This window comes from Camelus bactrianus, chromosome 11 (genome assembly GCF_048773025.1).
Source record: "Camelus bactrianus isolate YW-2024 breed Bactrian camel chromosome 11, ASM4877302v1, whole genome shotgun sequence".
Lineage (NCBI taxonomy): Eukaryota > Metazoa > Chordata > Mammalia > Artiodactyla > Camelidae > Camelus > Camelus bactrianus.
In genome coordinates, this window is record NC_133549.1 from 23,000,442 (window position 1) to 23,025,553 (window position 25,112).

General features: G+C 56.0%; 1 protein-coding gene across 6 annotated transcripts in view; it reads right to left on the reverse strand.

Moving 5' to 3' along the window:
• LHPP (phospholysine phosphohistidine inorganic pyrophosphate phosphatase) overlaps positions 1–25,112 on the reverse strand; it is a 126,877-nt gene that overhangs the window by 60,737 nt on the left and 41,028 nt on the right. For 5 of the 6 annotated variants that reach the window (XR_012510075.1, XR_012510074.1, XR_012510073.1 and 2 more), the window contains exon 6: positions 23,964–24,055. The exons of the other annotated variant lie outside the window; for it this stretch is intronic. Coding sequence is in view for 1 of the 5 variants with exons in the window: in XM_010952856.3 (XP_010951158.2) it covers positions 23,964–24,055 (92 nt within the window). In the remaining 4 variants the exon portion in view is untranslated. The remainder of the gene's footprint in view (positions 1–23,963; positions 24,056–25,112) is intronic. 6 annotated transcript variants of the gene reach the window in all.

Genomic DNA, 25,112 nt, shown 5'->3' on the forward strand with positions numbered 1-25,112 from the left:
GGAAACAAAAGAAAATTGAAAAGCACAGGAGACATGTTTATAAAAGAAATCTTTCTTTATCCTCCAAGTGCACTTACACACAGACTCATGTGCGCGCACACACGCTCACACACATCCAGACACACTCCCTCACGTACACACACCCTGCTGGGTCTTTCACACTGCCTGCAGAGTCCAGCCCTTCCTCCTGGCTACCTGGGAGCAGCTGTCAGATGCTTACATTTCAGTAAAAAAAGCCCCAGTATTCCTGACACTAACGAGATTCCAGGTTCCACAAAGACCCAGCAACTCCCTGACTGTGAACTAAAGATCAGAGCGTCAGGACTGAACACGTGGCCGGGCCACCAAGGGCAAAGGTGAGCGGCTTCTGAGTGGGCAGCGGGCTGCGGGGTCAGCGGTGGTGAGCGACAGAGAGGAGGTACAGGGCCCCACCTGGAGGCTGAGAGGCTCCTCACCACCCCCACCCACCCCGGGGAGGAGAGTAACTGGAGGCTGACCTGCGGCTGCAAGCTGGCCCCAAACAGGTGAGCTGAGATAACAAGCTGTTTGGAGGCAGCAGTGATCACCCGTGGAGCTTTGACCCCCACCCCCACCCCCAGGCCAGGCATGGTTCTAACTGTGATCCTGGGAGGAGGCTGGGCCCACCCAGCTCCCCAGAGACTCTGCAGGTGGAATGACAAGGGGGCTCCTCTCTCCAAAAAGGACATGATCAGTGGCCCCTGCAGGGTGCGAACCTGACCGTACTTGGTGGCACTTCTTGGATGTGCCTGGCCTCTGCCAAGGTCAGCACCCATCTAGGTCGAAAGTGCAGATGGGCCACTGGCCCTTCCTGCCCCACTGCCCCGCAGAGCAGTGCCTATAATTCCAGGGACACAGCGAATCCCACAACAGCCCCTCCCACAGCTCCTGACCCCAGCGCAGGGCCCATTTACACTGACTCTGCGCTCGGTCCCTGAAGCCCAGCCATGGTCCCGGGTGAGAGCTCTGCCCCACCTCCTGCTTTCCTGCCTGTCCACCCTCCCTGCCACCCACGTTTAGGCACTTAAGGCCTCATAAGGCACACTGCCCGCTGACACAAGTGCTCACTGTGGGTGATGGACAGTCGCTCACACCACACATCTATTCAGGGGGTGGTCAGAGCCAGAAAGGACCTCAGAGACCTCTCTAGCCAATTCCTGCATCTTCCAGTCCCAGTCACAGCAGGACCATGCACCCCATCCCCTGCCTGCCTTCCTGCTCCAGGCTGTCTCCCCTCCCAGAAGCATCTGCCTTAAATCTCAAGGTGGAAGAAAGGAGGTGGGGAGATGTTTTTGATCAGCAGTTTCATCCTCTCCAAGGGCTGGGTGGGCAATGAATGCCACTTTGGCCCCTGACCTGACTTGATCTGCGGTTTCCTGGTCCCAGTCTCCGCAGAGAGAGGGCAGGGGATGTGGCTGGGTCTGCATGAGCCAGGGCCCCACTGAGAAAACAAATGCTCATGTTCTGCCTTCTTCCTCACTTGCCTTTCCCCCAGCTCTCACCCTCTGGCAAACTCTTCTTCATCCTTTAGAACCTCACTCAGGTACCACCTCTTTCAGGGAGACCCTGACCATCCTCTGGGCTAGCTCCGAATCCTGGGGGCTCAGCCTCCATGCCATCCATCCCTAGAAAGGGAAGCTGTCCCTGCCTCATGGACTAAGAGTTTTCTGCAAAGCCAGGCCTCATCATCCCTCACATCGAGCCAACATCTGTAGGAGCAACATTCATGGAGTGTTTGCAGAGTGACTTAACAACCTTGCAGTTGGAAGTGGCATCACTGCCCACCACGGATGCCAGGATGACGCCACACAACCCAGCTACTGCCCAGAACCCCCTCAAAGAAGAGCATTTGCAGCCTGATTCCATTTTTAGAAAGTTCCAGAAGAGGCAAACTAACGTCTGCTGTTAGAAGTGGTCAGGGTGGTGGTTATCTCAGGGGACAGAGTGACTAGAAAAGACCTAGCGGGGCTTCTGGGAGGCTGGGGATGTTCTGCTTATACAGGTGGGTTCATGTAATCAAAACTTAAGCTACATACTTAAGATCTGTACACTTTTCTATGTCAGGTGGCAATAATAAATTAAAAAAAAAAAAAAGAATCCTGACCACAGTAAATGAAACCCCAGCCCAGGAGCTCAGAGCAGCCAGGGGTGTCTGGAGGCCACTCACCACCCCATTAGCCCAGCCGACTCTACAACTCAGGGGTGACCAGTTCTTCATCCTCTGCCACTGTTGCCCATGGGGGTGCGGGCACAGGCCAGCCCAGGAGTAAGTCCACTGGGGCAGGTGGAGCCAGGAAAAGCTCGTGCAGACCCTCCCCCAGGATCTCCACACCCACCCCCCGACACACACATCCTCCTTGAACAATGTAGGTATGTGGTCACCCTGCCTGTCACCACCTGTCACATGCCCTTTCCACTGTCCTGGCCCCCAGATACCCAAGGCTGGCAGGCTTGCCCAGGGCCATGGAATATTCAGGAAGAGGTCACAGTTCCTCCTACACAAGGGTTCCAGAAAGGGGAGGGGTTTCCACTCACTCCCAGGAGACGCGACGGGACATCCAGCTTTACTCGGCACCCAGGGGAGGAGAGGCCTCCTGGGGGGTGAAGGAAGGGGAGGGACATGTCTGGCCCAGACCTTCTCTGCCTCTCAGGTCAGCCTGGGGCCGGGGCAGGGGTGCCTCCAGCCTGCCCTCCCGCTCTGCTGGGCTGGTGGCCTCCAAAGCAAGCTCCACCCTAGGGGGCTAGGCTGGGAGGCGCGGGAACTGCGGTTCTGTGAGGGCACAACCATGTCCCTGAGATGGGAACACGCCCAGATGCAAGTGACTCTTGGGTCTGATCTTAAACCCCAAACCACGCCTCATAAATAACTGCATTTAGTACTTAAAACAAAAACAAAAACAAGCGGAACAAAATGCTAACAGTGGTCCCCTCTGGGAGGTGGGGCTGTGGATTTTCTTCTTTGTGCTTTTCTGGATTTTCCAAAGAGGGTATGCATTTCTGACATAATTAGAAAAATTACACTAATTTTTCAAAAGGAAAAAAAAAATTGGAGGCATTGTCAAAAAACATAAATGAGGAGGATTAACAAAGTTCTTCAGGGTAAAAATGGCTTTTCCATGGGCTATTGTGCTGGAGCCCAGACAGGCCCAACTAAGCCCACCACAGGGCTGCCGAGAAACGCAAGCTCAGCCCCAGCGTGAGCTGGCGACCTGCGGCTGATGTCTGTGCTGTGAGAGGCCCTGGCAGCCAGGACGCTCCAGCTTGAGAGAAAGCCCTGAGCCCAGAAAGACTCCATGTTCCCAGACTCCCGAGTCTCGGCCCTCGTGGGGCCCCCAGACCGCACCTTGCTGGGGCATCTCTGCAGACAGTCACCTGGCACCTGCTTGTCCCAGGGGTATGACACTTCAAGATGGGGGCAGGGTGACGGGGCCTCCGGCTGACCTGGGCGGGCAGGGGGCACCCATGGGCTGGATGACAAGCAAGTGTGTCCCTCAGGTGGGTCATGAATTCTGGTCCTTCCGAGGCCTGTGTCAGCCAGGGAGATGGGGACACCAGTGGTGGAAGGCAGGCACCCCACAAACGTGAGTGAGGGCAGAAGCAACGAGGCCGTCAGGAAAGTAGCATGTAGGGCAGAGAGCACGAGGAACAGCACGGAGGAAGGATTCTGGGAAAGACAGGCCTCCAGCATGGCTGAGCCCCAGGGGGTCTGGGGCTGGGTGGGGGCCAGTGGAAGACCCGCTCCCCCTAACTACAGGCTCCCTGAGTCTGGTACCTGACTTGCCCCAATCTCTGGTCCCCATGTCACAAGAGAGGGAAAGTCAGGAGAACTTCCAGGAGGGTGGGGGCCCCTGGGAGATTCCAGGTCCCCCTGGGCACCACCCGCCTGAGCACACAGACTGGAAACAGAATGCCAGGGTTCAAATCCCACTGGCTCCTGTGTGTCCTCAGGGGGTAATCCAACCTCTGTGCCTCAATTTCCTCATCTGTAAAATGGGGATGTATTAGTACTTTTCACTCCGGGCTGTTGTTTCATATTTGTAAACACATTAGTAAATCAATGGAAGTCACCCTGCAGCTGAGCCTCACGCAGGGTCACATCTGTGCTGTGGAAGGCACAGGCACACCTGGGCCACAAAAGGCATCCACACCTCCCTGCTGGCCCCCACACCAGCCCAGGGCCCCAGCTGCCTCTGATGCCCATTAGATCTAACTGCGAGTCACAAGGCACCACAATAAGGTCAGAAGGGCAAACTGAGTCACAGCAGCCTTTGGGGGACTCCCCACCACAGTCCCAGATCTACATTGCTATCAGGCTGACAGACATGAGACTGGTGAACCGGTCTATTGTTGGAGCTGCTGGGTGGAATTCTTCGAGGTGGCCATGGTCCCCCCTCCCCATCAGGTCAAGGGCTAGCAGGGGCTGGCTCCTCTGTGAACCTCAGGGTTCAGAATTTCCATCATACGTGGCCATTCGGATCAAAGGCAACATTCCTGCAGGCCAGAGAGCCCTGCCCTGGCGCTCTCTCTGCAGAGCCACTCTGGATAAAAGTCATCTGTGTCACTTGATGGAGTTAAGCTCAGACCTAAACTACGACCTAAGACTCCGTGGGCCTCATGGGCTGTCCACTCCCTGGGGGTTCCAAGCTCTCATCTTACAGTGGACATCTCCATCCTGGGGGTGGCTCCCAACCCATGGCCCTCGGGACTCAGCCTTGCGGGGTGGGCAGAACAGGCTCCACACACTCGGACCTGCCTGGGTGATCAATGAATTCAGAGGCTCCCATTTCCATTAAAAATTTTAAAAAATTCAACAGACTTCTATGAGTCTGAAAAATATCATATATTTCTGATGTAAGAAAAGACATTAAAACATTTTCTTTGACCTCAAAAGTTTGGGGATTTTTCCCTTCTTATTTTAAAAGAAATTAAAACACCCTCATAAGTCTCTTAAGGTATCATGGGCCCCAGGTACTCCAACTCCTGGCTTCAATTCCTGGAAAGATCTGGAGCCCTGCCTGCAGCCAGAACCTAGCCCAGGGGCTGGCAGAGGGGATGAGCGTCTGCTATAAGCCACCAAGCGCTCTGACCCGCTGGTCTTGGTACCGTACCTGTGCGGACCCTCAGGCCAGGAGTGAGGCCTGCTGGAGAAGATGCCTGCCCTTGGGCCCCTAGAGAAATATCCACTCAAACTGCCAACGGCAGAACGGAGTAAACAGAGCAGGCTACAAGGGGGACCACGTCGATGGGGTCTAGGGTGCCTGGTGGAAAGAGCCAGGTCTCTGAGGCACTGTGCTCTGTGTTGACAACTTCTCTCAGAACACTCCACGAGCAACTCCAGAGGTCAGTGAGCGCAGCGCTCCAGACCACAGGGAAAGGCCTTCCCAGTGAGGGCCGGTGGCCGCATGGAGGGGCCGGGGTGGGGCCACATGCCCAGGATGCAGCTCCCTGCTCAGGTGGGAGACCCCGGCCTCTGGGGATAGCACAGGCACAACTGCCCACCCACCGGAGCACCTCTCCAGACACAGAGGCTCACACAGCCATAGAATTACTGCGACACTGCAGGGACAGTCAGGCCCAAGGGCCTAGGATGTAAAGCCCTTCCCCTCCTCCACGGTTATCCTGGGCCCTGTTTCCCCAGAAAATCACACTGATGCAAACACCAGTACAAATAACAATAGCTAGTCTCTGCCAACACTCACTCTGTGCTGAGTACTTCCTGCACAATATGCCATTCTGATCGCCCTCCATTGCAGGTGGGGGGTTCGGTACTCTCATTATTCCCATTTTAAAGATGAAGAAACTGAGGCCTAAAATGACTGGATCAGGACATGAACTCAGGCAAGTGGCTCTGGCTGGAGATGCTTTGCTGCCTTTCCTTAAGCGTCCCTCATCCACACCCTCAGGAACTCAGCGAATGGGGCCAATGGTGGGCATTCTGGCCAGTGAGCCACAGGGAATACTCAGGGGGCCCTGAGTACACCTCAGGGGCATCCCACATTTCCTCCAACCATCCAATTGCCCCCAGAAAGAGGACCCCAGTAACCATCCTACACTTGAAGTCCATCTCCCCAAGCTGCAGCAAGCGTATCCCTTGATCCCATGGGCAGGCTAAAAATAATTCAATCCCTACAATATTTTGAGAAATAAAGTGCCTTGAAATACCACGGGAGGTAGCACAAACTTCTCAGGAAGTGCTTCCTTCCTCTGCCACGCCTCCCTGCAGGAATTAAGAGGCAGTCAGCGCCTGCCTGTGCAGACCCACGCCCTTTCTTTGGAAGCTTGAGTCAGTTTCCAAATAGCTGTGTAAACTGGCAAGTCACCAGCCACTTCTCTGTAGGATGGGGTGGGAGGGAAGAACCTAGATAACGTGGGGGCACAAACCACACACACTTGTCGGAGGGTGAACAAGCCCAGCAGCTTTGTTTACGATGCAGCCTGAATTACTCACACCCGGCCGATACCCCTCAGTCTTGGGTAATCACGTGCCCCGGGCGGCGGGCACAGAAGCAGGGCCCACAGGAGCAGGAAATGGAGAACCTGGCTCTTGGGGCAGACCCTCATGCTGGCCACCTGGCTCTCTGGCCTCGGTTTCCTCATCCGTGAAGTGGGGGCCGTGTGATGTGTGAGAAGAGGCCCTGCCATTATCTCTAATAGGCACGGCCTTTGGATGAATCTTTTGATGCACCTGTGGAAGGGCTTGGGGAGCCTCTGGGCTCCTGGCGTCTGTTTCAGGCCTAGGGCTGGGCCGGGAGGCAGAAGAGGCTCTGCCAGTGCCAACAGTCTTCAACAGGTCCCGGCCTTCCCACTTTGCCTGATTGCACAACCAGCTCCAGGCTGGGCGCGCCTGCCACCCACTCTCCGCAGCTCGATTCATGCCGCCTGGAGCCTCCCACCTGGGTGCCCACTTCTGGCAACAAGAAGAAGCCCTGCCGCACAGGTAGAGCTCTGACACCCCCAACGTCTCCCTAGGCCCCATGATATCCCTGAGCACCGTCTCCAGGACCTCTCATGGCAGCCGGGAGGTGGAGAGGGCAGGTGGGGAAACTGAGTCTGGGCAAGCTGAGTGGGGGCTGGGAGGGCTCTGGTCAGACACACCTGGCTTGACTCCCAGGTCCACCAGGTTGTTTGTTACTAAATGTCTCTGATGCTCAAAACCCAGAGACACTACGTTTACCCTACCGGCTTGCTGCGCAGAGGAAAAGTGCTTGCCCTGCTTCCATCGAGAGCTGGGTTATCCTAAAAAGGAGGCTATTAGCCTAGCAGAGGTCAGGAGGCCTGAGCCACCGCCTGGCGGCCCAAAGAAGAACCAGGACCCTAGTCCAGGCACTCAGACCCTCACAGCTCAGTCCACCCATCTCTCAAAAGCGAAAGGAGGGCTGACAGCCAACATGACCCTTCAAGGGCCACTGTCCAAACCAGTCCTTTCCAGATCCATCTGATTCTCCCAGGCTCGGAGCTGCAGCCCAGGACTTGTTTTTAAATAACTCAGGTTCCCAACAGTCTTCAGCCACATGGGGCCCTCACCTGCTTCCTGCCTTCAGAGAGTCACTCCCAAACTGGCACAGGAGCTTTCCCTGCCCTTCTCCCTCAGCCTCACCAGCCATGGGCTCACAGAACCTCAGGGGGACTTCTACTACGCAGGCTCTGGAACACACCAGCAGGTCCCTTGGAGGCCCCGGTCTGTCCCTTGGCCTGCCCATGTCCTGCCCGCGACCTGCCCAGGACCCACAGGCCGGGAGGGCTCACTCAGGCCTGCAGAGAGGAGCTGGGACACTAGGAGGCGCTCATAAGCCTCCATCCGGCCCCAACAAGATTCGTCTGGGGCAGCCTGGGAGTTTATTTTAAACCATTTCATGTGGAAACACTGATGCTTCCTCTTTACTGGCAAGTTCCAAAAAAAGTTAACCTCTTCTTCTCCCTCCTGGCTGACTCTGGCCAGAACAAAACAAGGAATAACTTGGACACGTCGTCTGAATCCTGCCAGGCCCCAGACACGGCATCCGTGAGACCCACAAGGCCTCAGGGTGAAACACTCAGGAAGCAGCCAAGGGATAGGCCTTGGGGGGCTGCTCACACGAGCTGGGGCAGATGGGCCGGGGCGAGGGCCCTGGAACCAGACCCAGTGCCAGCCCCCAAGTCAGAGCCGGCCTCAGCTGCCTCACCTGTAAAAAGGGGCAGGGGTGGGGGTGGGGGTGTCTGGACAGCTACCCTCCTCAAGCTTTTAGATGCTTTCAAAGTAGAACTTCCGGCTCAGCCCAGTGGAATTTGCAAGGAACCCTGATACAGACTAGAGAGCTGCTGAATTAGGGCAGGGTCTGGGAGCTTCCCTTGGTCCCCCTAATTCCCTGGGGGACCAGAGCAGAACTGGGGCTTGGGCCTCAGCCTGAGGACAGACCCCGAGCCAGCTGTTTCTTACCCCTGGGCTCTGAGTTCCTTTGGCAGCTGTAAGCAGCTCCTCTTAACGCCGGCCCCCCACCCAGCAAGGCTCCACAGCACACATCCCTGGAGGTCAATGTGATTAAAAAATCCACGGGACTAACCTAAAACGGTGCAGAAACAAATGGAGAGGCAGTACTCACAAGTAACACTGCACACAGCAGAGCAGTTCAGAGCACCAGCTACGGAGCAGACTCCCAGGGTCCAAAGGCTGGCTCTCACCAGCTCTGTGACCTTAGGCAAGTTACTCAACCTCTCTGAAATAGTATCAGTTAATTGTCCCATATGGTTGTTTTGAGGGTAAATGAGCTAATGGAACAATCTCTGATGGAGTAGGTCCTGTGTCTGTCACTGTCACAATTAGTGACACAGAGAGGTTAAGTAACTGGCCCACAGCCGCAGAGCTGAGTACACGGAGGCAGCAGGTCCCAGAGCCTGTGTGCTTAACCACTAGGCTCCAAGGACCAGGGCACGTGAGACAATATCCAGATCATGTGAAAGTCTATACATAGAGCTATTTGCAAGTCCTAACTGCTACTTCACACAGCCAGGTCAGTGAGCTGTGCCCAGTCCTGTGTAAGCCAGAGCCACGCTACCAGGAGTGTGAGAAACCACGAGAGGTCTTCAGACAGGCACCAGGGAGGGAGAGGGCATGCCCCACGTGGCCTCACCTGCACCTGCCTGGCTCACCTGTGCCTCACAGCATCCTGCAAGCGCAGCCGAAGCACCCGTATTTTACTGATGGAATGGAGCACAAGGAGGTACAGTAGCCCATGCAGGTCACACGCTGGCTAGATGGTGGCTCAGAGATGTCATCCCCTGCCCTCGACCCCAAAACCCAGGCCCATCCTCCAGCCCCCCTCCTGTGGGCCAGGGCCGGTCAGGCTGAGAGCTGCCTGCCCAGGCCTCCTGCCCACGCCACTGCAGCTTCGGACGAGCCAGTGCTGCCCCCTCCCTGCCATCAGCTCTCTTTACAATTTCACATACAGGAGACTCCAAAAATAATGGGAACATGCTCTTCCGCGGCAGCACCAGCCCAGGTGACACTCTTACACCACGTGGTGAGGCTTCCATGGGGCAAAGGGACAACCTGGACAGACACGCTGGCAGCTGCCCTGTAACACACTCACCAGCAAGGTGACCCTGGGCGAATCAGCATCTTCCCCAGAAAACAGAAGGCTTCCTCTGCCTGCCCATGAGCCTTGGATGAGAACCACAATGTGAAAACGGTCTGGGGAGCTGAAAGGGCCCTCCCCACAGGGAAGACCGCTGTCTCTCAGTTTAACAAACCAGAGTGTCTACCACATGCGGGGGCACTGTAGGGACAAGAAAGTGGCGAAACCCCAGCCCCTTCACTCGAGGAGCCAGGAGGGAGAGAGCAAGGAGACAGATGAGCCAGGAAGGTCAGGGGTCTCCCTTTCTTCCTTGTGGGAAGGCAGCCCGGGGTCCTGGCATGGGAGGGCACAGAGCTCCACATAAGCAGAGCTTTGGGCCTGTGCGTGGGATGACGGTCCAGCCGGGTTAGAGATCGGCTACCCAGGGGGGCTGCACAATTAAGTAAGAGAGAGAGAGTAATGAAAGCAGGCTTCTCCCTGTTGAAGGACAAGGGTACAAACGTGCAAAGGCATCAGGCTGCGGTGAAGCCAGTGGTGCTGGGCTGGAATCAGAGGTATCGGTGTGAACTCATGGTTTTCTGTGGATAAGAACAGGAGCAGAGACACACACGGATGGATGTGTGAGTTACATGTGTACACGCATACGCCGTTTTCCTACCTCTGTCCGTGGAGAGCATCTGAGAGCAGGGACACCCAGAGGCAATATAAGAACATCTAATCCCTGGTCTTCGATTCTAAGTATCCCTTCCCGCTCAAAGGAATTGGGGCTCCTTGGAGAAGCGGCTGGCTCCAGGGCACGAGGAGCCTGAGACATCTTTTGTGTCAGGAAGTAAGGAAGGGCTCAGGAAGGCGGGATATGCCAAGGACACAGAGCCAGCTGGAAGGGGCTGCCCCTGGCCACACCGGGGACCACCTGAGCATCAAAATAAATTATGAGAGTAACAGATTATAACCCACTGGATTAAACAGGAATCCATGGGCTCACACTGGCATAAGTAAGTGGGGAGAAGAAAACATTCTTCCAGAACACCAGTAACAAATGTAAGAACAAATGATGGAATTACTTGGCATCTGTTGCAGAAATAATTAACTCAAGAAGCAGCAGCGGGGGGAGTGGGTATAGCTCAGTGGTACAGCTCACGTGCTTAGCTTGCACGAGCTCCTGGGTTCACTGCCCAGTACCTCCATAAAAAAATAAGCAGCAACAGAAATTAAAACTAATGGATGAATGCAGGGTGTGGAATGGGATTTTACACAGTCTCAAAGTATCTCCCCACAAAGTTATTAACCACAAAGGGAAGAAAACCCATAACTTTACATAACTTTACAGCAGCCACCATCCAAATCAAACCATGTCAACATCACCCTAATACTTGGGCAAACTGACACTGCACACCTCCTGACATTACGCCCCGAGATGCATCACTTCTGTGATATTCTGGCCCCACATGCGAAACCTGGGTCACACCACGAGGAAGCATTAGGCAAAATGCCTGTCCTTGTCATCTTCGATGTCATGCTAGAAGAGGCAGGGCCTCGGGAGTGTCCCAGATCAAAGGAGTCTAGAGACAGGACCTCATGCTGCCTGCCCCGGACTGCATCTTCCTCTCTGTAAAGGGGTTCATGGAATAACTCGCAAGGCCCCAACTGGCGAGACCCGGACAGGGCCTGGCTCTAGGAGGACGAAACACGGAATTTGTCTTTTCTGGGAATCTCAAAAATGGTTTGGAAATAAGAAGGCTGTGGGAACTCAAGGGAGTGCTGGATAATTCTCCTGGAGGCAAGGTGTGTTTGGGGTACAACAGAAATGCCCTGGAGTGGGAGCCCCACAGGCCCCGGCTTGCCACGGGGTCCCCTTGACCTTGAGATGGCCCCTCTGCCTCTCTCAGCTCCCCATATGGAGCTGGGGGTCCCCTAAGGCTCTTCCAGGTGGGAGGACCCTGGGAAATCCTTCATCAGAGAAGGCCTTAAAGACAGCAGGATTCAGACAAACTAAGAAGAGAGAGTGGGGACAAGGACGGGAGGGGAGCCTGTGGGCGTGGGAGGGCTGCCTCCTCCATGGAGACATGGTCTCCCCAGCGCACACAGGAAATTCTGGGAGGCCCCTGGTCAAGAACGCTTGAAGCTCTCAGGCCACCCTCCTCTGGGCAGGTGGTGGCTGGAAAAGGAAAAAGGCACTGGCAAGGCTGACGGGGGCCACTCCACTGGCCTTGAGCCCTGGGATCCTGCTGCCAGGAGGGTCTTGCTGGCAGGAAGCCCCTGGGCCTGGCACCTCCATGTTCTCCACGCCTCATCGACTGCTCCCTCGAGGGATGGCGGAGGCGGGGTGTGGGCTGAGGGAGGGTGGAGGGCAGGCTGGGGAGGCCTGGCTCTCAGGGGCAGGAAACACCAGGCAGAGGGGGCGGGCCTGCAGTACGTGGGGGCCAGCATGGGGGCGGGGGTGTGGGGATGTGTGAGCAGCCCCACGTGTGTGTGAGGCGGCCTGCATGTGAGTGTGCTTGTATGTGCAGGTGTGGGACCAGGCGTGGGCACCGGTGAGCATCCTGGCCCCTGTGCTCCCCGTCCCTGGCAGCAAGGTGCCCTCTAGCGGCCCCAGCTGAAAGCTGCATGAGACGAAGGGAAATGAGAGCTGACCCTAAAAGATCTGGAAAGAGGCAGCAGAGCCTGGGCAGGGATGCTGGACGGGGAGTGGGGACAGGAAGAAGGAGACAGAGGGGAGAACCTGGAGAAGAGGACAAGGCCCTGTGTGTCCTCCCCTGGGATCCACCTCAGGGCATGGCGAGTCTTGGTGGCTGACCCTCTGCCCAACCCTCTCGGGTCTTCACCAGGCCCCTCCTTCCTCTGGCATCAGAGCTGTCCTTTCAGTTGACAGGTGCAGGTGGGCTTGGACTGTACTCACAGAGCACATCCAGGCCAGCCTGGGCCTTCATCAAGGAAAGCCTTGAATCCATCCTCTGATCCCCTCTCCAGTGAGGGCTAACGCAGGCCCCTCTGCCCAGAAAGGCCCTTACCAAGTCCAGAGACACGGACCCTGGGCACCCATTCTGTTCTGCGGCAGCTGGGATCCCACCCACAGACAGCTACCCTTCCACAGGTCCCTGTGTGTGTGTGTGTGTGTGTGTGACAGAGAGTTTGTGTGTGTGTGTGACAGAGAGTTTGTCTGTGTGTGCGCACGCACGCATGTCAGGGTGTGGGACCTGGCGGTGGGGATGCTGTGGGGATGTCACAGAGGCTGTGTACGTGTGGTGGCCCAGAGAAGGCACTGATTTCAGTCTCAGGGACCAGAGCCCCCACCCCGATCCTTTCTGGATGAAACACCTCAGAGGGTGCACACAGCTCCCCCGGCCGTCTTTGCGCAGTAGGGGAGGCAGAAGGAGCTGGAGTGCCCGCTCACAGGGCAGGGATGGAGCTCCCATTACAAGGCGGCCTGTGTCCAGCAACTCACAGTCTTGTGTGTGAGCAGGAAGCCTGACAGAGCCTTGAGGGTCAGGTTAGAGCTGTGCAGAGGCTCAGGGGCAAAAGGGTACTTGGGTTGGTTTCTGTTTTTAAACTAATGAAATTGTACTTTTGAGTGATGTTTCTTTTTAAGAATTTTCAAATTCACAAACCTATGGGAGGGGGGTGGTGGCACAAGGGTACTTTAAAACATAACCCTTGTTCTGGAAAGAGTGTTATACTTGCATCATGAAATATTTAGAAGACACCCAAGGATGCAAAGATATAACCAAATCATCTGAAACAAGTAGATGTCTTTCCTCCTGGTCTCTGCTACTTGTAAACCCCTACACCTGCATCTCTACCGCATCTCTATCTGTGGTTTTCACTCCTGGGCTCCAGCTCGGATGCTAACGGCCATGACCTGGACAAGAAGGTCTCAGACTGGTGGGATCAGGCTCGAACGGCAGGTCCAGCCAGAATAACCAGGTACCCATACCCCTGCCCTGTCTGGGCTTCCGTTTCCACATCTGCAAATAGAAGGTGACAACACTGATATTTCAGTGTCTGTCGGTGAAGATACAGGACCGGCCTCCCAGGGACCAGAGGTGCAGCAACGGCTCGGTGCCCACAGGTGCCCGTGAAATGCCAGCAGACTCAGGATGGGCGTGAGGCTTTACTGAGCCCCGGCCCCTGGCCCCTGCAGACCCATCTTCAGCCTCCCAGCCGGAGGTCCGCCAGCCTCCCCGGGTCATCCCCAGTGATGAGGACTCACCCCTCTCCAGGCAGCCTGTTCTATTTTGGGACAGCTCCGACATAACTTCATGGGCAGTTCCCTCTGAGGTTAAATGAGGTTCCTACCGGCACTTTCCAGAGGACAGAGACAGCCAGCAGTGGTGTGAGCTAAAGGCTGCGGGGGTCTCTATCTGCCCCTCAGAAAGGGCAGCATGGGGACTAGGGCTGGCACACCACGCCACCCACAGGTGTAAAGAAAGCAGAACCCTGGGCAGGCTTCCCAGTGGGCATGCATCAGAAAGAAGCCCCGGTGGCCAACCAGCTGGGGAGACCTCAGAGACTGTTCACCCCAACCCTGAGGCACCACAGTGTTCCTGCGGCACGAACAAAAACATTAATTTACTGGCCCACTTGACTAAAAAGGCCAGAGATGGGACCGGCTTCAGGCAGGGCTAGATCCACGTGCTCAAATGACATAATTGGGAATTTTTCTATCTCTAGGCTCTGTTTTCCTGCTTCACCCTCAGGCAGGCTTTCCCCTGGGGGGACAGAGATGGCCACTGGTACTTCTCAGCTTGTATTTCACTGGCCACTTTCCTAAGGGTTCTGGAAAATCCTGGGCCAAGTCACTGACCCAGCTCGGATCATATGCCCATCACTGCAGCCAAGAGCCCTGTATGCTCCAGACTGGCCAAGCCTGAGTTTCATGCCCAGTTCTGAGACCTTGTGGCGGGCTGGGGTGGAGGAGGAGGACCCCAAAGGAAGGCAGGGACTACACTGAGAGCAGGTGAAGCAAAAGGGCCACCACCCCCATCCTGTTTGTGTAATTGCTAGGGCCTGTCACCCCCAAGAATTCTGGCCCCCTTGGGGGGCAACATCAGCCCTCTGTGAATGAATGGGCTAAATGAGAGGGCCAGACACTGAGGTGAGGAGACCCAGGCCCACAGGCGAGAGCAGAGGGGACCACTAGGCCCAGCCTCACACCACCTGTCCCCTCGACCACCACCAGTACGTGAGGCGGTCAGCTCAGCTGCCCCAGGGACCACTGCCAGGCAGGGGCCACTGAAGTGAGGAGGGCTGGGTCCCAGTCTGGTGGGAAGATGGTCTGAGCCCAAGTCTCGGGGACCTTCTGAGGGACTGTTTCTCACAGGAGCTTCCTAAGAAAGGAGTCAGGCCCTGAGGAGGAGCTATGATCTGAAGACACTTGGTGGCAGGGGCAGTCCAGGCCCCAGGAAGGATGTAAGTGAGAGCAGACCTGAAAGGCTGCCTGCTTAGGGACCAGCTGCACAGAGACAGGTGAGCAGGTGGGCAGGGGAGGAGGCTGGCGGGCCAGTCAGTGCCAGGAAAGGGCCCTCCACTCTCTGGAAGGATCTTGCTCATAGGTTTATCCATTTGTTTACTGCTGCCCTCTCCCAACTAGAAAGAACAGCCCAGGAGGGCAGGGGGGCCCCTTCACAGTCCCCCACCCCGTGCCTAGCACAGAGCAGGTGCTCTGTAAACATCTGGGAGAAGGAGAGGAGCACACAGGACAGACTTGGGCCTCTTCCCACCGGCAGTGGGACCCTGGAGGTTTTAAAGGCAGTGGGAAGGATCAGGTATGTGCTCTGGAAAACCACCATGACCACCTAGCTGGGGTACCCATGGTGTGGAGAGCACCCCAGAAGTGGTGAGCCCAGTGGGGAGGCCCAGGGAGTCCAGAACAACAGGGGGTGGGGTACATCCCATCAGCTGGTCCAAGCAGGGCCAGGGAAGGTGACCTCGAGCCATCACCCCGAGGGGGACGGCGGCCTAACCCTCTCCTGTGCATCACACACACAGCTGGCATGTCCTCCCCAACACTTGACACATGAGGAAATCGAGGCCCAAAGAGGGTGAGCATCATGTCCAAGTTCACACGGTTGGCAAGTGTTGGAGCGACTGGGACTCACACCCAGCTCCTGGAGGCTCGGCTCTCACTGCCTCTAGACCACTCTGGTCAGCTGGACCAGACGGTCTCGGAGGCAGGAGCCAGGCCTCCCGGACTCCCTGTTGCTCTGGCCTCGGCACACAACCTCGTGCATGGTGAAGGCAGAGAGAGCCCTCTGGGGTCAGGTGGGTCCGACTTACAGGCCACAGCATCCAGCCAGGGGCTTTGGGATGAGGCAGGGGTGGGGCTTTGCCTCTGGCTGCCCTCAACCAGAAGACCTCGCCAAGGCTGGGGAGCAGCCTGAGATCACACAGGCACAGCCTGGGCCTGCCCACAACTCAGAGGAACCTCCGCACAAAAAAAACCAAGTACCCCATGGTTGTCAGAACTGAGAACTGCGTCCAGATGTGTCTGCGGTGGCGGGGGGGGAGGGGTCAGGGGCCACTAGCCACTTTTCATTTTTCAGGAGAAGATGTAGAAATCAGAGATTCAGTCAATGGGTCAAAATATCCCTTCCCCGGTGTGCTGATAAACAGCAGAACAGTGAAAGCTCTGGGGATGCCCCCCAGTCCCGGGCGGCCTCACCAAAACACCGCAGCGAGAGGCTGTCCCCGGACCTCAGAGGTGCTCCCCCGGCAGGCAGGCTGTGACAGAGGAGCCCAAGTGGCCAAGGTTGGTATCGGGGTTAGAGGCCACTCTGGGCAGGCGGCCAGCCCAGCACAAGGCGGCTGGGCCACAGGTCCCGGTGCACCCTCAGCTCAGTGTCCCCTTACCCTGCTGCGGTGGCCAGACTGGCACCCCCTCCTCCGCCCCACCCCCACACAGGAGGCAAAGGGAAGGCTCAGGTTGAGCTGGCTTTAACCACAAAGCCAGCAAAAATGTGACTTCTGGGGCTGCCACCTGTCACCTCCCCCTGCCAGGCCCTGGGGTGCGGTAAGATGACCAACTCCAGAGCCAGGCCCTGCTCAAGTCACAGCTCACCCTCACGGGGCCCCTTTCCTCCCATGGGGCTGAGTGCAGGGTGTTGTGGGGGGGACAAGGAGAGCCCCATAAGTGCTCACTCTTGTTTGGTGAGACACGGCGCCGGCCCAGGGCTCCAGGGAGACTTGGCTAATGGGGGTCAGCAGCGCATGATTGTGCTCAGGGCACAGGCCTTGGAGTCAGGCAGAGCTGGGTTCAAATCCCAATAGGCACACCAGCAAGCTGTGTGGCCTTGGGCAAGCTACTCTACCTCTCTGAGCTTCCATTTCCACATCTATAAAGTGGGGTAAGCAGAGGAGCAGCCTCCAGGGAGGTTGTGGGGTTTAGATGAGCTGAAGTAAGATGCCTGTAAGCAAGTGCACAGGCTCCGATGTGGGGCACGCCCTCTGTGAGGCGCCACCCTGTTCCTGAGCTTCCTTGCCACATCGCGCAGCAGTGCAGGAGCCGTGACCCCGGCCCCCTTCACGGGCTGTCGTGAGGGTGAGAAGAGCGAATGTGAGCGCAGCCCCAAAGCACACACCTTCCGACGTCTGCTGAGGGACGCCTGGAATGTACCAGCCGGGCCCAGTGAGACAGGAGGGCCCTGCTGACCCTTCCTCCCCGCGCCGTGCCACCCCTCTGGAGCCTCCCAGGACTCTCCGAGTTACCTGCAGGTCCCCAGGAGACAAGTTCCTCGGGCTAGGAGGCTGCCAACGGGGGTCCTATCGGGGCCACCCCCGGGCCTCACGGCCTCACTCTGCAGCCACCTCCCGGCCTCCACCTGGGACGCCCTTTCTCAGCCCAGAGCCCGCCAGCCCTCAGCAGGCTGGTTTCTGCAAGGTGGGCGCAGAGCCCAGCAGGGCTATACACAGTTTGAAAACCTTTTCCCTCTTGCCCTGGGCACAAAGCAGCCATGGTCAGGGGCCAAGGAGGATAATGAGAGTCAGGTACCAGCAAGCACTACTGTTCCTTGTTCTGTCCCCCAGCCAGCAGCCAATCAGAGGGCCGGGAAACCAGGCAGGTGCGAGGAAGCTGACTCAATCCAGGCAAGGCTGCAGGTGGGAGGGATGGGGAGACGGGAACGTCGGGCCTGCCAATCTCACCCTGCCCTGCCCCTGCCCCTGCCCCTACCCCATGTGCCTATCTCTCCCCAGCCCCAACGCCCTCCCACCGAAGGCCCCTGGGGGTTCCTCCTCAGTCTCCCAGGACAAACAGGCCACAGGTAGAGCACGTGCGTTGATCCGGTTAGATAAAGGGCAGCACAGGAAGACCGGGCTCCACTGTCGAGGGAAGCAGACCCACTGGGGCACCACAAAGAACACCAGGAAGTAGCGGTGACCAGGGTAGCCCGTGGTCCCCACTGCAAGGCAGGGGTCTTCCGGGGAGCTGACCATGTCCTAGGTCTTGAGCTGGGCTGTTTGCTTCATTATTCATGTACAAAGTATATATTCAGAGTTTATTTTGTTTTCAAACGGCAAATTTTACGTTACGTATGTTTTACTATGATAAAAAAAGTTTTGGAAAATGTTTTTAATAAAAGTGCGACAGAAGGTAGATTAGTGGTTTCCCGGGGCTGGGAAGGATGACGGGGGTTCGGGAGCGAGGGCTAAATGGTACAGAAAGATGAAGTTTTGTAAAACTGACTGTGATGACTCTGAATATTCGAAACACTACTAAATCGTATGGCATATGAATTACTTCTCAATAAAGCAGTTATCAAAAAATTAGACATGTAGGTTCAAATCCAGGTGTGCCCCCCTTCACTGTGTGACCCCCGGTGAGCTGAGTGAGCTCTCAAAGCCCAGGAGTGCCCACCCACAACCTCCATCCACCTGCAAGACCGAGGCTGCCTGGCGGGCTGCCTGGCGGCTCACTGACGTTCCACAGTTGATTTCCCTGAAGATTTGTTCCCGGAGCCCTCCCACAGGGAACAGCCAGGACTGGAGCCTGGGGGACCCAGGGGGGTGCCCCCAGGGTCCCGTTCTCCCCAGTTGGGCCAGGTCTGGCTGCAGCCAGGCAGGCTGGCCATCTCGTTTCTGTGCCTGGCCTGCAGCCCCACCTGAAGCTACCTGGGGCCTCCTCCCCACCCAGGAGCATCCTCCTGGTGCCCGGAAAGTGTTCATCCACAAGGGCAGGAGGTCCTGCCTGTGCACATGTGGTGATGCCTCATGACGGGGCACCAGGATGGAGGGCCCCCGACTCCTGGGTCTGCTGACCCGGCCACAACCTGCAACCCCAGCCTCCAACAGCCTCAAGGTGACAATTGTGACTGATGAAAAATTAACACCCAGGTTCACTCGCTTCCCTCAAGTACCACCTGGTGCTAGAATAAAAATCTATTGCATTCCAAAGAGAAAGAAGAGCCTCCTCTTAAGAAAAATCTTTGAAGTCAGTGGCTACAAAGTCACGAGAGAGGCAGTCAAGGACCACACTTGAGCAGAGGCTGTTTCAGAGGGCAGGCAAGTCGGGCTCTGGGTGGTCTCACTCCAGCCTCTGGTTCCACCATCAAATTCTCTGCATCCCACATCCTCCAGCCATATGCAAAGTGGGTGGAATCTCAGATCCTCCGGCCACCCTGCTGGGTGGAAAGCACCCAAGGGCCCCCCAGCCCCAGCTGAGCTTCAGTGCAGATGGAGCCGCAGCCCAGGGACAGCTGGAATCCCGGGCCCAGGGAACTTTCCCTCTTGAGTCCAAAAGGGCAAACTGCTTGTCAAGAACATTCTGGGATCATAAAACATCTTCCAGCCATGAGTAAATAACAAATAAGGGAACACCCAAAGCAGGCTCCACTTGGCCGGTTTATTTACACAGCACGATCAGCGTAGATTTTCGGCAATGACACCTGCCACTGTGCTGGCACACCAGGCGCGCCTGTTGTGTGGCATGGAATGGGGAAGACAGCGATGGGGGAACCGTTCAGGGTGTCCTTGCTCCAGTTCTGATGTGTCCCCAGGAGGAGGGGTCGGGAGGGGATATAAAGAGGACCGAAGGGTCAGTGACATGTGCTGAGAGCTTCCTCTTCCAATGAGGACAGGCAGGGCACCTTGCTCCTGGGAAGAACGTCCCTTGCCTGAATTTGCCAGAATGGGGGTACACAGGGCCCAGCCCCCGCCCCCATGGAAGACGAGGCCTGTCCTTAGCAGAGAGGGGGGCCTACAAGGCCTGGGGGTGGGGGCAGCAGTCCTCCCAGCCGAGCCCCCATCATTCAGCCACAGAGCCCTGTCTGTGCCCTGAAGCAAGGCTGGGACTCTGACTGCCAGCTCCCCAGAATCTGACCCCAAGGGCTGGATATTCCCAGGAGGACAATGGTGGCCAAAGCGCCCACGAGGGTAGGAGCAGGCTCCAGCCCAGCCTCCGCCAGACCTCACCAGGTGGCCTCGGGCACGGCTTCAGCCATCTCAACTGGAAAGGCCTCTGGCAGTGAAGGAGCCAGTGCCCTCGTCTCCAGGACTCCCTTGGGACCATGAGGACTTGCCACCCACGAGCACAGGGCCCCCTCGGAGTCGGGATGGGATCTCCAGGAGTCTGGAGGAGCAGCAGCCTCTTGGCCTCAGGTTCTGCCAGCAGGCCCAGTGCGTCAGACATGCCAGGAAGGTGCAGGTGGGGAGAACGCCCAAAAGGCCTTCACCTGCCAGCCAGGTGAGGGCCGCACCCTGGCTGGGCCGGACTTCTAAGCAGAGCAGGTATGAAAAGGAAGCTTTGTGTGGCTCCTTCTAGGGCCCCAGGCTGCCCTGCTGGGCGGGGGCGCATCTGCAAGCTGTCTGCCCTGGGAGCCTCTCTGGCTCCAAACGGCAGGGTTGCCGGAGGGGACCCAGCCCACTCCCTGCGGTGAGCCTGAGGCTTCCTGGCGGTCCTGGTGGGGCAGGCCCTGTGAAGCCCTTCTTCCTAAGCTCAGCGCCCTGCCCCTCCCCTGTGATCTCTCCCATCTCTGAGACTTCGCCCTTCTCTCATTTTGCGATAAAAGAAGAAAGAAGCCAGGGGAATGAAAACATGGAAGGTCATAGAGAGATCTCACGGCCACGGGCAAGTTCAAATCCCACACCCTCAGCAACGCCTCTGACACACAGTCTCGTGTGTGTGTGTGTGTGTGTGTGTGTGTGTGTGTGTTTGTGTGTGTGTGTGTGTGAGCACATGTGTGCGCACACATGTGCACACTAGAAGGCATTGGCGCGAGGGGGCATCCTGCAGCGGGGCTGTCCAGTGGCCCTACGAGGCCTCCTCCAGCCTCCCTCCCCTTCCATGGCCAGACAGGCAGGGCCCTGCGGGATTCGGACCTGGCTCAGCCTCCCTAGCCTGCCTTTGGCCTCAAGCCAGTAGAGAAGCCACATGGCCAGGTGTGAGTGCCAAGCTTACTCGCTTGTTGGCTCTCTGCCACCTGTATCCAGTGACAAGGCCATCCTCCACCTGTCTTGCTTCCTCCAATTCAGTCAAGGCTGGACCAAGGCCACCAACAGAGGACCCGGTGCACGAGGCCTTCCAATGCTCTGCTGACCCACCCACTGGCCCTTGGCTCCTGAGAGGCCACTCACGGCCACTCAGAGGAGAGGCCCAGCACACAGAAAGGACACAGACCCTGCCACTGCCTGGCTCATGTGTGGCGCAGATATGGGCCCTGATGACCTTCAAACTTAGCATTGCCTGTTCACAGAGGTAGCCAGAGGGGTGGAGAACTCCAGGCACGGGCAGGGCAGCTCTAGAAGGAGGAGCCGAGTGCTGCCCGGGAGGCTGGGGGGAAGGAATGCAGGCCTAGTCCACAGGGTGCCAAGGAGCCAAGGCTGTTCATTGGCTCCAAGCCTGCCACTCATCTGCAGAGAGCACCATGCAAGGTGCCCTGGCAGCCTCTGTGCGCCGAGAGTGCCATCTGCAGGGAGAAGGGGACAGTGCAGGGGCCCCCACTGTCCAACAGAAATGCGCTAAGCCCTGATTAGAGGCACAGAAGCAAGCTAAAACTTTCTAGTAGCCATATTAACAAAAATAAAACTGAGCAGGTGAAGTTAACATAAGACACCAGGATTGCAACAAGTCATCAGTACAAGACATTAGGAGTGAGCTTTTTCACATTCTTTGAAATGTGGTGTGTGTTTGCACTTTTAACACATCTCGAGTCGGACCAGCCACATCATAAGTGCTCCTCAGCCCCCGGAAGCTCGTGGCCACCGCATCAGACAGCAGGGCTCTGGACAGCAGCCGGCGGCAAAGAGGTCCTCCCCCTGCCTCGGTGAGCACAGAACCCGGCCTCCTGCTCCCGGCTCACTCACCACCTTACCTGTAGTGAGGCTCTTCTCTCTCCGCCCTGCTTGCTAACAAAGGCAGAGGTACATCCTCATAACAAACAGATCAAAGGGTCTGACTTCTTAAGTACCTTCAAGAAAAGACTTGCTAAGCCCCTGCCTCTCCACTCAGGTGGCTGAGGTACAGGTGAGGCTGTACCTGGTCGCAAGGTGACGTCACCAACAGCACCATCATCACCTCTCTTTTGCCAAGGGCAAACTGGTGGCCACACACGAAACAGCACTTACCTGAAGTATCGCCTTAGGAATTTAAAATTAGGAAGGACAGCCATGGGAAGATGCCACAAAACATCGTTCAAGAAAATGTCAGATTGTAACATAATATACTCCCGCTTTTGTAAAAAGAAAAAACCTCAACACATTAGCCATATGTTATCTTCACAGAGAGGCAGTCCGGAAGGATTCTGCCAACTATCGATGGGATTTATCTCTCCGGGAGACAGGGGGATGGGGGACTCAGAAAAGCGCCAATCCCAGTGGTGTGAGGTGGGACACAGCCACCCGCACGCCCGCCAGCCCGTTTGTGAGCTTCTCGACTGTGTGTGTGGATGGCCCTTCCTCAGAGACCCAATGGCCCAGGAACACACTGGGGGCCTGGGGCAAGGTCAGTGCCTTCTCAGTTTACAGGGGCACGGCTTAGACTGGCCGAAGACCCCAACTGAGGCTACACTGAATCGGAACAGACTTGTTTTTCCCCCTAAGACACCAGAAGCAGCAGCCAAGTGCAGAACACTTTATAGCTCTCGCCTTCCACCTCACTCTGAGCCACACCACTGTGTTCTCAGTAAGGAGACACCACTCTGGTACTCGTGTGTCCAAGGTGCTCACTGAGCTGTGCTGGCTCCTGATGAGATGGCACCAGGGGCTGGGCAGCACCATGTGGCAGAGCATCAACCAAAGGACACCCCGTCCCACTGCTCAGCAACTTTGGGGGAAGGGCAGTTGGGGACCTCGGGGCTCCAGGCTGGCCTCTGGGAGAGAGTGTTTACAAGGTTTTGACTGGGGTTTCCCTCACTCTCTCAGGCCAGACATAGCAGAGGAACCCCAGGAAACTCTCGTGTGAGGAAGAAAGGAGGTCCATATTTGAGGTGGCTTCAAGGTGGCTTCTGACACCCTAGGAGGTCCAGAAGAGGGCTGGGGGGAACTTTCTAGCCCCGGACCCCAGGTGCACTGAGACTTCCTCACTCACCTGCGTCCATCTACCCGCCCCAAACCCGAAGGCGCCCTGTGTCTCTCGAGACTGATATAATCCATCCGCACTCCCTACATCCAAATACCCCCGGGTAACCATGTTTTAACTAAGCCTCTCCAGCATCCACAAAATTGTAGTTTTTCTGAGTGAGCACAATCAAAACCATCTAGAATAAGGCAAGACAACACTCTGACGTCTGAAACACTCTCAAGGCTGAGCAGGCCAGACCTGGACACCGCAGGGCACTTGCACACGCTGCAAGCATCCTACCCCAACAGGCGCCCATCAGTGTGATCTGCCTGACGCCAGCCTGACTTCTGATCAGGTGAGGAAAACGTAGCTCCTCCAGAGACGGAGGTTTGGCTCCAAAGTGTCCCTGACTCATCCCTGACCACGGACCTGCTGTCTTCAGGTTCTCTGTCTCTCACTGAATGGAGACGGTGAAGGAAAAGGAGGGGGACGGTGACCAGAGGGGCTGGGCGCCCAGGAGCTGTAACCTCTGCATACAGTGGAGCATCAGCCGCGTTGCAGAGAGGAGCTCGGCCAAGTTCAGCCCAGCTCTCTGCAGGCAGCGGGCTCCACGGCCAGAGCCTTCAATCTGTTATCTCCGCACTAGGCTTGATTCAAATCTGTTTAGAAACTCAGACCTTGTATCAAAAGCTGCTTTATCTACCACTTTCTGCTACAAAAAGTCATCCAGGCCCATCCTTGGGGGACAGTTATATAAACATCATCGGCTGCCCACATACTGCTCTTCCATTTGGAAAGTATAGCCCGTTTTATTTTGGAGAAGAAAAGAAAATGAAAACCTGGCCATCCCAGGAATCCACGGAGGCAGGCAGGCAGATGAAGCCGGCCTCGCGTGGGGCACTCACCTGTACTTCCCCGTCCGCACCTGCAGTGCCCTCATCCCGCACCGCTGGGCACCGCCGACGTCGCCCACGATATCATCTCCGATCATGACGGCCTGTCGTGCAGGGAGAGGCACTCAGAAATCATGTCGGGAGAGTTTTATTCCTTCATCTTTTTTGACACCATTAACCTCTTGATTTGATGTTTGAAACCACCATCATACAAATTAAACAAGGTAACACTCACTGTACTGATTAAAAGTCAACCCACCTTGAATATATCTCCCACTGCCCACCGCGGGCCGAGGCTCTGAACGGTGCGTATCTGGGCAATTTAAAATCAATCAGTAGGTATCAAAGTGAGCTGGTGCCACAGGGACACATGGGGAGGCCCACACTGTCTCACCGCTACTTGAACACAGGCTGACTTTTACCTTCAGCTAAACAGTGTGTAACCAGGTTATTTTCCCAACTGTTGGTTCTGTGAAAACTAAGTGAATTTCTGGCAAATCTTTGTAGCCCAAGTTTAGACGGTTTTGCTTTCAATAGTGAAGATACAACTACAAAAAGCAAGATCTGGAAGGATCAAACTGTTTCCAAGTGCTTTAACAAAGAAAAAAGCACAAAAATATTTATGGGCATATAGAAAGGTAAAGTTCACAACGTCTGGCATCCCAGTTGAAAAATGATCAGACATGCAAAAAAAGACAAACAGTACACACAATGAAGAGGGAAATGAATCAAAACTGACATGGAACTGACACAGCTGTGAGAATTAGCATAGTAGGACATTCAATCAGTTATTGTAACTGTATCCATATGTTCCCAAAGTAGAGACACGGAAGGGAAAAGAAAAGATACAAAAATCAAGGTTCTAGAGATAAAAACTACAATCTTTAAAAAACAAAACAAAACAAACAAAAAACACTGATGAAATTAAAGCCAGACTAGACAATGCAGAAGAAAACATTAGTGAACTTGAAGACACAGCAACAGAAACTATCCAAAATGAAACACAGGGAGAAAAACTAATTTCTAAAAAATGAACAGAGAAACAGTGAGCTATGACAGCACTTCAAAGGGCCTAGTGTAACTGGATGCCCTGAAAGTAAAATGAGAGAGGAAGAGACAGACACAACACTTGAAGAAATAATGGCTGAAAAAGTTTCTAAT